Here is a 10,289-nt window from a genome sequence, read left to right on the forward strand (position 1 = left end):
CAAAGGAAACTAATTGTTTTACAATATAATTATCCAATTTTTAAAAAAAATTTAGGCATTAAAAGCATTATTTTGAGAAGGCATTCATAATCTTCACCAGGTTCCCAAAGGGGTCCATGATACAAAAACCCCCAAAAGACCCATATTCTAGACTACTATTTGCAAGTATGAGGAAACTGAGATCTAGAGAGATGTGATTTGGTCCATACCATACAGCTCGTTAATGGCAGAGAGGGAACAAGAACCTTGGTCCTGTACCCCCTAGTCCTCTCCCTTTGGTAGGCTGTTTCTGAGGTCCCAGGATCCCGCTCCTCTCCTCTCCTGCAGGCACTACAGCCCTGTATCTGTTCCTGGGAATGCACCCAGACCTGAGCAGTAACTACCCAAGCCCAGAGACCTTTGAGGAGATTCAGTTTTTCAATGGCCAGAACTACCACAAAGGCATAGACTGGTGAGTGGGGCTTTCCATCCTCGTTGGCTAGCTTGGGATGTGGGATCGGAAGTGCTGCGTTGGGGTCAGGAAGCATCTGGAAGCTGTTTACACTCTGATGGAGTTCCTGTTGTAGAAGAAGAGGGGACAGAGTTCAGGCAAACTGCGCAGAGACTGGGAGCCCTGTCCCCCAAAGGCCAAGGTGGCAGTGTCCGGACCTAGGAGCTGGAACCATAACAGCTAAAGGAGCCATGATGCTTGAAACTCCTTCTCGAGCCAGTGTCCTAATTAAGCAAACATTCTTTCCCCAAGTGCTTATTTCTGACGTCTTCCAAGTGTTTTATTTGGTTAGTATCTGTGGGGCAAGGAGAGGAAGGGAAACCTGCGTGACAAGAGAAGTCAGTTATCAGTCAGTGTTACAACTGAGAGATGACCTCGGGTCTTTTGTGTGGCTCCAGCCAGGCCTTATTGAGGGACATTTCTTTGTTTTTTAAATTTTATTAAAGCTTTTTATTCACAAAACATATGCATGGGTAATTTTTCAACACTGACCCTTGCAAAACCTTCTGTTCCAGCTTTTCCCCTCCTTCCCCCCACCCTTGAGGGAGATTTCTTAAGTTCTTTATCATTATCTGCCTCCCAGTTGCTAATGGACCAGAAGGGTTGGTAATGTCCCCCTGACTTCTTAACCCCATTCTGCAGATCAGTGGTGAGATAGCTTGAACATATAAAATTCTTAAAATCCCCCTACTCCAACCTTCCCCAGAAAGGAATGGCTGGGAAGTGGGGGCAGGGAAGGCCACCAAGCCCCCGGCGTGGGAGAACATGGCCCAGCCCGCTCTCAGGAAAGCCCCGTGGCCACCGGTGCCCTCACCATGCTGCCCTCACGGTGCTGCCGTTGGGACGCAGCCCTTCTGGTCCTGCTTACTCTCTCTCTGGGCCCTGGACAGGTACATGGAGTTCTTCCCCATCCCCTCCAACACCACCTCGGACTTCTACTTTGAGAAAAGCGCCAACTACTTCGACTCTGAGGTGGCTCCCCAGCGGGCAGCGGCCTTGTTGCCCAAGGCCAAAGTCCTCACCATTCTCATCGACCCGGCGGACAGAGCCTACTCTTGGTATCAGGTGAGCGAGCGCCGGGTGCCAGCTCTTTGGCTGGTGGGCCTGACGGAGCTTCCCTAGGGGTGAGCTGTGGATGGGGCCGGTGGTACTTCCCATGGCTGCTGCTTGCCTGGGTTTGGAGTGGGAAGGAGAACTTCCTGCCTCCTCTTCACCTTCTGTGCTTCCGCTCCCCAGAAGGAAGAAGCGCTCGCCTCGTTTGGGGCGCAGCTGGTGGGGGTGCTGAGGTTCTGGGGGGGGAGGAGGGGCGTTGCTCACCAAGCTCTTGCTCCCCAACAGCATCAGCGAGCCCACGATGACCCGGTCGCCCTGAAGTACACCTTCCATGAAGTGATCACGGCAGGGTCTAATGCCTCCCCGAAGCTGCGGGCGCTTCAGAACCGCTGCCTTGTTCCTGGCTGGTACGCCACCCACATCGAGCACTGGCTTAGCGCTTACCACGCCAACCAGGTACCCACCTCCCTCCCCCAGGTCCCCAGGTGGGGGACTCAGGGCTGGTCCTACATAGGAGAAGTGATTCAGATAGAGATATCAGGACACAATTGACAATGCTTCCCCTTTATGGGTCACTGTGTCTCCACCAATGGAGGTTCTTATCTTGAAGGCTTTTTGATTTCTTATTAAAAGGGGAGCCCCAGATCACAGGGAAGAGGGGCTGATTTTGTAGGTATTTGAGCATTATTATTTTTTCCTTTGACTTTCCCAATAGGCATTTGAAATTTAATGTATCCAACATAGGATCCATTGTCTTTCCTCCTAAACCTTCCCCCTCCCTATGCCTGTAGAGGAAAGGCAATACCATCCTCCAAACTCACAAAGTTGTTCTGGACTGCACCCCCCTCCCGTCCTGTGGCCAAGACCTGCCGATTCTACTTTTGCAACTTCTTTTGAATCTGTCCCCTTCTGACACTGCCGGCCCTTTAGTGACACCCCTTATTCCTGCAGTAAAGCGCTGATGGCCTTTCTGCCTCCACTCTTTCCTCTCTCCAGGCGTTCTTCATTCAGCCACTAAAGTGATTTACCTAAAATCCAGGTCTAGTATGGGACCCCCTCCACACAGATGCAATACAATGGCTACCTTTAATTCCCAACTAAAATCTCACCTTTAAGAGGAAGCCTTTCCTCTTTTAATTTTTGTTTTATCATTCCTGTGTATACCTTATTTTATGTATATTTGCATGTTGTTTCCCCTGTTAGATTGTAAGCTTCTTGACGGCAGGTGCTGTCTTTTATGTCTCAGTGCCATAATAGGCACTTAATAATTGTTTCTTGATTGATAGCCCAGTATCCCAGTGCCCACAATGAGCCAGTTGCTCTGCAGTATACATCCAGGAGGAATTACTTGCTAAGAAGTTGCCCTTAGTCATCAGCTGAGATTATTAGGGACAAGAGCTTTATAGAATGGGATCTACAGGAGATACTGGGAAGCACAGAATAAATCACAGGAGAGGGGGAAGGAAAAGTAAACTTCACTATTTTGCCAGTATGGCCAGCTCTACTGAGCTTTTGCCTCTTTTTGAAATGCTTATTTCTCCAATAAAGAAAGCTGGTTAGCATAGTATAGTGGGCTGGATCTGAAGTCAGGAATATCAGAATTCAAATCCAGCCTACTCCCTAGCTGTGTGACCTTAATTGAAGATTTTACTATAAAACAGGGATCATAAAAACACCTACCTGCTAAGATTGCTGTGAGGATCAAATAACATAACAGTTGTAAACTTCTTAGCATGGTACCTAGTACTATGTTCTGCATCCTACACATAGTAGGTACTTAATAAATGCTTGTCCCCTTCACTTATTACCCTGATTTTCTTCCTTTTGGTTTCCCCAACCCCTGTATCACGTTCCCATAATGTATTTGTGCCAACATTTTCATTTATATGAGTGTATTTCCCTCAAAGAAGGTTGTTAGTCAGCAATCGGGGTGCCTCTAGTACCCTGTTAGGGTATCAGCTTCCATCAAATGTCTCATAGCTGTACATATAAATACAAGAAGCTGCCAGCTCATTGTGTGACGTTGGTTGTTCCTCTCTAAGGGACTGGACTCCTGGCTGAAAAATGTTTCTTATCCTGAACAAGCAAAGGTATGAATTCACCTGTGTCTGCCTTCCTAAAACTTCCTGCAGGACACACAGCCATCTTGACCTTCTCATTAGCCTAGAATTAGAGAATCATTTTGCTTCAGAGTTGAAAAGGAAATCTAATCCAATTTGTACCTTATCTGTAATCCCCAGGCCTAGGAGAAAATGTACTAGCCTTGGAATCAGGAATACTTGGGATGAGATCTTGCTTCAGATATTTAATAGCCAGTCAATAAACCTTAAGTTTCTCCATCTGTAAAATGAGGGGGTTGGACTTGATGGCTTCCAAAGGCTCTTTCAGATCTAAATAATAGCTAGTGCTTTTTAAAGTTTACAGGACACTTTACAAAGTCATTTTCTTCTTAACAACCCTGGGAGATAGGTGTTATTATTGTTTCTGTTTACAGACAAAGAAACTGAAACAAAGAGCTTAAATGACTTGTCCAGGGTCACAAAGCTAGTATTTCAGGTCTTCCTGACTCCAGGCTTTGTGCTTTATCCACTGTGCCTCATTTGATATGGGCCAATGACCTTTAATAGAATTTTTGTAATTTCTTTCCGAGTTGTCGAGTCTTGCCCCTTTGGAAATAAGCAAAATATAGCTTAGCCCCTTTTTTACATGATAGCCCTCCCCCAGATATTTGGGGTTAAGTGACTTGCCCAGGGTCACACAGCTAGAAATTGTTAAGTGTCTGAGACTAGATTTGAACTCTGGTCCTCCTGACTTCAGGCCTGGTGCTCTATCCACTGTGCCAACTGGCTGCCCAGCCCTCCAAATTTTTAAAAATAGCTTTTATGTTCCTCATAAGCCTTTTCTTACACCAAATATTTATTTTCAGTTCCCTCAGCTAAAACTCCAATTACATGATTCCATGGAGATCCTCTCTTATCTTGGTCTCCTTCTTCTGTGAAGTTGGGAAAGGCCCTAGTTGTTTCATTTTATTTTGGTTTTTTAATTTAAAAAATATTATTTTTAGTTCCAAATTCTTTCCCCCTTTCTGCCCTCTCCTCCAACTAATTGAGAAGGCAGGAAATGTAATACCCATTATTCATATGAAATCATGCAAAGCATATTTCTACATTAGCCAGAATGGCCTGCTTGAAGAAGAGTCCATTGGGGGAAAGTTAGTTGGCCCTGTCTCATTTTCAGGATTTGCATCCAGTACCCTTTTCACTGCCACAATTGGTCACACTGGCAGATTATGGGGTAGGGAGGGAGCGGGGATGAGACGGGCCATGTAAGATTCCCCTTACTACTCTTTCAGATCCTGGTGTTGGATGGCAAACTGCTCCGGACCGAACCAGCCAAAGTGATGGACACTGTGCAGAAGTTCCTTGGGGTGACCAACATTATTGATTACCATAAAACTCTGGTGTGAGTGTTGTCCTAACCCCAAAGCCCAAGGACCTTTCTGACCTGTCTTCCCCGTATGCTGTGCTTTGATGTCAGAAGCACATCCCCAAGCTCTGGAGCCGGAGTAACTGGATCCCACTGGCCTTTTCAGGATAGGCAGTGTCCCTTGTGTGCCATGATGTATAGCTGTTTCCATGGCAGGAACATCAACATTCAGAAACAAGTAAACATAATGCCCTAGTGATGGATAAACCCAAAGATCCTGGCTAACAGAGTAAAAGCTCACTATTTGGCAAAAATTGCTAAGATAAATTGAAATCGGTCTGGCAGAAACTAGGTATAAACCAACATCTCATACCATATACAAGGGAAGCTCTTCTGCGGGAACCTGTGAATAGGAGACTCGCATCACATCTGGTTTTATATTTTCTAGGGGTCATCTCTCTTCTTTATGTGAATTGTTGAATGTAGTAAAGCACCTTGGAGAAATCCCAGTAGTCGGAGCGAGAGAATTTGGATTTTAGTTGTACCACTGATTCGCTTTGGGACTGTTAGTTACTTCTCTCTGGGCTTTGGATTCTGCATGTGTAAAATGAGAGGGCAAAGGGATGTGATTCCTAAGGTTCTTTCAGCTCTGATGTTCTTTGATCCAAGGTCTCTTCAGCTTCTTTTGAGAAAAAGTACCATTTGTTTTTATATCACTTTTATTTCTCAATATTATTTCCTTTTTCCCAATGCAGAGTGCTATCTTAAAAAAAAATTAAAAAGAGATAGGGGTGAGGGTGGGAAAAGCAGTTTAATAAAACTAACCAATTGATAAAGTCTGGTGGTACATGCAGTGTTCTACATCCATAGTCACCCCATCTCTGCAAGTATCCCATCAGTTTTTAAAAAAGAAAAATCCACCTTTGTAGCTGGGATATGGTCAACCTAAAACTTGTCAGTTTTTCTTCCATTTTTGGTTTAAATGTTCCTGTTTTCCCCTTTTAGTAATCATTGTTTTGGTGCACATTTGTTGCTCATTCTTTCTCTGCAGCTTTGACCCATATGTTATAATTCCTAAGTCTTCCAGGTATACTATTATCTTCTCTCCTAAGGCGATGATAATAGCTCCTCACATTTCTGGAGCCTTTCAAAGTTAATAGAGGATTTCCTTACAACCCTACGGGTTAGTAGTAAACTATTCCCAGTTGATACATGTGGAAACCAAAACCCAGAGAAGGGGAATACTTTGCCTAAGATTCATAACTAGTACATCTCAGACCCAGAACTTGACCCCTGGCGTTTTTATTTCCAAGTCCAGTACTTATCCTGTAACATCACACACTGATCCTGTCTCTATAGTTTTAAGTACTTTGCCGATCTCTAAGCGACTGGGTTTGAACTGTATTCTGTATAAGAAAATGTCTATTCCATTGGGGAGACATGTTGAGTGGCGTTAATTTATTCTCTTCTCTATACAGGTATGATGCAAAGAAAGGATTCTGGTGTCAACTGCTTGAAGGAGGGAAAACCAAGTGCTTGGGCAAAAGCAAAGGCAGGAAGTACCCAGAAATGGATTTGGATGTGAGTAGCTGGAGCTGCTTCTTGTCCCAAATTGCCTGATGTGAAGGGTGGGAGGGTATAGCTAGGTTAATTCGGATCATAGGGACTTTTAGGGAAGTACCTCAAGTTTTCTGAAACAAAAAGTTTCTTGAATTTTATTGGAATTTCTTGGAGGTCATATTTTTCCAGAAATACTAGTACAGAAAGAAAGATTATAGGGGCAGCTAGGTGGCGCAGTGGATAGAGCACCAGCCTTGAAGTCAGGAGGACCCGAGTTCAAATCTGATCTCAGACACTTAACACTTCCTAGCTGTGTGACCCTGGGCAAGTCACTTACCCCAGCCTCAGGGGGAAAAAAAAAGACTATACCAGTTTATACCCCCAACATACCCTGTGCTCTCCTATCTCTGGGCTTTCTGTTATGCTGTTCTTCATGCCTCAGATGTCCTCCCTTTCCCCCTTTGCCTTTAGCATTCTTACTCATCTGCTGAAATCCAATTTCTTGCTTCCTATCTCATCAACTCTTCCCTCTCCTCACCATGAGTCATTACTCATTACTTCAAGTAGAAGACCATTGTCTTCTACTTGGATTTCACATAGAAGACTTTATCCTGCACCTGTCCAACAATATTATCTTGTAATAAACACATATTAAGTGCTTACTATGGGCCAGGCACTGCATTAAGTTTTGGGGATACAGATAAAAATAAGCAAGAACTTGCATTTTAATAGGGAAAGAAAATACATAAAAAGAGGGCAGAAGTAAAAATAAGGGGGCATGAAATTAGACATGGTTTCTGGAACTAGTTGGTGATGGAGACCTGGTGTAAGACTAGATAAAGTATAAACTCATGTCTAGCACAGGTTTCCAGGGCAGAAGAGGATGGGGAGCAACATGGCCAGAGTTCAGAAAATGTATGTAAAGTATTTTGTAGACCCTGAAGCACCACCTATCATCTTTATCATTGTCATCATTTGATATTATCTTATTTTTTTCATAGTCATTCTACTAGATTATAAGTTCTTTTTTTTCTTTTTCCCCCCCCTGAGGCTGGGGTTAAGTGACTTGCCCAGGGTCACTCAGCTAGGACGGTTAAGTGTCTGAGACCAGACTTGAACTCTGGTCCTCCTGAATTCAAGGCTGGTGCTCTATCCACTGCGCCACCTAGCTGCCCCGACTATAAGTTCTTTAAAAAAATTTTTTTAAATTAAAGCTTATTTTCAAAACATATGCATAGATAATTTTCAACATTCACCTTTGCAGAATTTTTTGATTCCAAAAATTTTTTCCTTCCCTTCCTCCCATCTCCTCCCCTAGATGGCAAGTGATCCAATATGTTAAACATGTCCTATTCTTCTATATAGATTTTCCCAATTATCATGGTGCTCCAGAAAAATCAGAAAAAAAAGGAAAAAAATAAAAAAATAAAATGCAAACAAACCACAATAAAAAAAATGTGATCCACTCTCAGTCCCCACAGTCCTCTCTTTGGGTTCAGATGACTTTCTTCATCACAAAATTTATTTGAGATAGACAATGAATAGAGAGCTGATCTTGGAGTAAAAAACACCTGGCTTCAGGTGCTGCCTTTTACACCGATTTCACTTTGTGATGGAGTGCAAATCACTTAAGCTCTCAGTGGCTCCAGCTAGTCTCTCAGACTATAAATTGTAGGACAGATACTCATCAGCTTTGAGAGTTTCCTTATTAGGAGTTACATAGTATAGCAATGAAGTCACAGGCCCAGTGGTCCAAAAGAATCTAGTTAGGGATTGTTGTTGTTTAGTTGTGTCTGACTCTCTGTGACCTTGTGCACTGTTCATGGGGTTCACTTGGCAAAGATCCTGGAGTGGTCCGCTGTTTGCTTCTCCTGGGTAGCACCATTTTATAGATGAGAACTTGGGCAAATAGGAGTTTATGTTAGTTAAGTAATATGCCTAGGGTGCCGTCAGCCACATCACTCAGATCTTCCTGACTTCAGACATGGCGCTTTATCTCAAGCTTCTTCCACGGTGGGTTGCAATATAACCGAATGTGGGGGTTGTGAAATTATGATTCATTATCAGTAAATATTTGATTTGTACACCCGTTTTATATACCTACATACTCAGGGTTGTCTGAAAATTTCTCAGGCAAAAAGGGGTCATGAGTGGAAACAGTTTGAGAACTCCTGCTCTCTCCACTGTACTCCCTAGCTGTCCCGCAGGAAAACAGTTACCCTTTGAACGAAATAATGCGTTTTTAAGGTTGAGACTGGGTCATGTTATACTGGAGGGAATGGGCTGAGTTCGGAGCAGACCACTGACCTTTGGTTTCCCTTTCTTGTTACAGTCACGAGCCTTCTTAAGAGACTATTACCGGGACCATAACATCGAACTTTCTAAGCTGCTTTATAAGATGGGCCAGACCTTGCCCACTTGGCTGCGGGAGGACCTCCAGAACACTAGGTAGCTGCTGCCATCCTCATGACCAGAGTGAGCATTCATGATGGCCAGGGAGCCCCCAGCCTCACACTGAGCCACCCGGGGTGTGGAACATAGCCCAGAACTGCCAAGCACTTCTGAGCAGTACCCCACCAAGGCCTGACCTGGAATCGGGAAGAAGAAGCGCCCGGTGCAGCCGAAGAGAGCTCCAGAGCCTCCCGCAGCCCGGGCCTCCAACCAGGCATGTGGCCCCCAGCACTTCCTGAGACCTGCTCGAAGCTTCCCTAGGTGTAAGGTCGCTTCCACTTAGAGAGAAGCCCCTGCCTCGTGAGAGGGGCTCTGTACTACTCCTGGCTGTGCCCCGGGCACTCCCCTTCCCCCAGGCAGGGCACTCCCTCAGTATTAATCGCTGGACAGTGAGGGGGGTAGAGTGGGGCAGGAAGGGCCTTTTGCTAGAGAGGACGGGGGTCCAGGATACACCCCTGTCCATTTCGGAAAAGGCCCTTCAGAGACGCGGGTCTGGTACTCGGAGCTGGTTACCAGGCTGGACTTCAGTCTGATGGCCTCCAGAGAGTCCTGGAGCCCATCTGATCAATACCTTCCCTTCTCTGTCCTTAACATGTCTTCGGTACCTGCAGTATCTACTCAGTCCCCGGGGGATCTTTCCAGGGGATTTTTTTAACCCCCATCCTAACATCCTGACTCGCAGGACCAGGTCCTGGAGTTGTCCCAGAATACTTACCCTAACCTCTCCCCCACCTCTTTCCCCTCCTCAGATATGATTACGTGGTGTTTTCTGTGGTAAAAGACTGAGGCGACCCCAGGGTCCAGCTACCAGAACCCATTCCAGTGTACATAAAATCTCCCTCCAGCCCCAAGCAAAGGCTATGGGCAGTGAAGGTGGTGCCTGCAGCCGGTACCTCTGCCTCTGTTCCTGCTGTGAGCAGGCCGAGGCTTCCCGGAGAACCTTTTAAAACCTCTCAATACTAAAAGCTGAAGTATTTTAATATTTTGGTTTTTTGTTTCTTGGTGCCAGAGTTTGTACCCCGATTACTGGGGCTACACTGTGTTATTTTATATAAACTATCTCCGTCTGTATCTCTCTGTCTCTCCCTCCTTCCCGCCTGTCTCTTGTCTCCCTCCCTCCCTTTTTCTGTCTGTCTCTCTCCCCCTTTCTTTCGTCGGGTTTGTTTGAGTCCGGCCCGCTGCTCCCATCAGGACGGTGGCGGGGCGTCTGGTCGCTAAGGGAGGGTGGCGCTTTCTCTGTCTCACCTGAGGCTGCCTGATTTTTATCTCCTGCAGGCAGCAGATAAAATCAGGGAGGCACAGACCCTCC

At 45.3% G+C, this 10,289-nt stretch overlaps 1 protein-coding gene across 2 annotated transcripts in view; it reads left to right on the forward strand.

Moving 5' to 3' along the window:
• NDST1 (N-deacetylase and N-sulfotransferase 1) overlaps positions 1 to 9,960 on the forward strand; it is a 51,297-nt gene extending 41,337 nt beyond the window's left edge. Inside the window, exons 11-17 of one of the 2 annotated variants that reach the window (XM_074291798.1) lie at positions 328 to 451; positions 1,381 to 1,555; positions 1,829 to 1,999; positions 4,896 to 5,005; positions 6,448 to 6,550; positions 8,862 to 8,977; positions 9,730 to 9,960. In XM_074291798.1, the coding sequence (XP_074147899.1) occupies positions 328 to 451; positions 1,381 to 1,555; positions 1,829 to 1,999; positions 4,896 to 5,005; positions 6,448 to 6,550; positions 8,862 to 8,977; positions 9,730 to 9,766 (836 nt within the window). In that variant the 3' untranslated portion in view covers positions 9,767 to 9,960. Of the gene's footprint in view, positions 1 to 327; positions 452 to 1,380; positions 1,556 to 1,828; positions 2,000 to 3,585; positions 3,634 to 4,895; positions 5,006 to 6,447; positions 6,551 to 8,861; positions 9,112 to 9,729 lie in introns of those variants that run through there. The other variant, XM_074291797.1, reaches the window with a different exon arrangement.
• Positions 9,961 to 10,289: the final 329 nt, after the last annotated feature.

The sequence above is a fragment of the Sminthopsis crassicaudata genome, chromosome 2, assembly GCF_048593235.1.
Source record: "Sminthopsis crassicaudata isolate SCR6 chromosome 2, ASM4859323v1, whole genome shotgun sequence".
Taxonomy (NCBI): domain Eukaryota; kingdom Metazoa; phylum Chordata; class Mammalia; order Dasyuromorphia; family Dasyuridae; genus Sminthopsis; species Sminthopsis crassicaudata.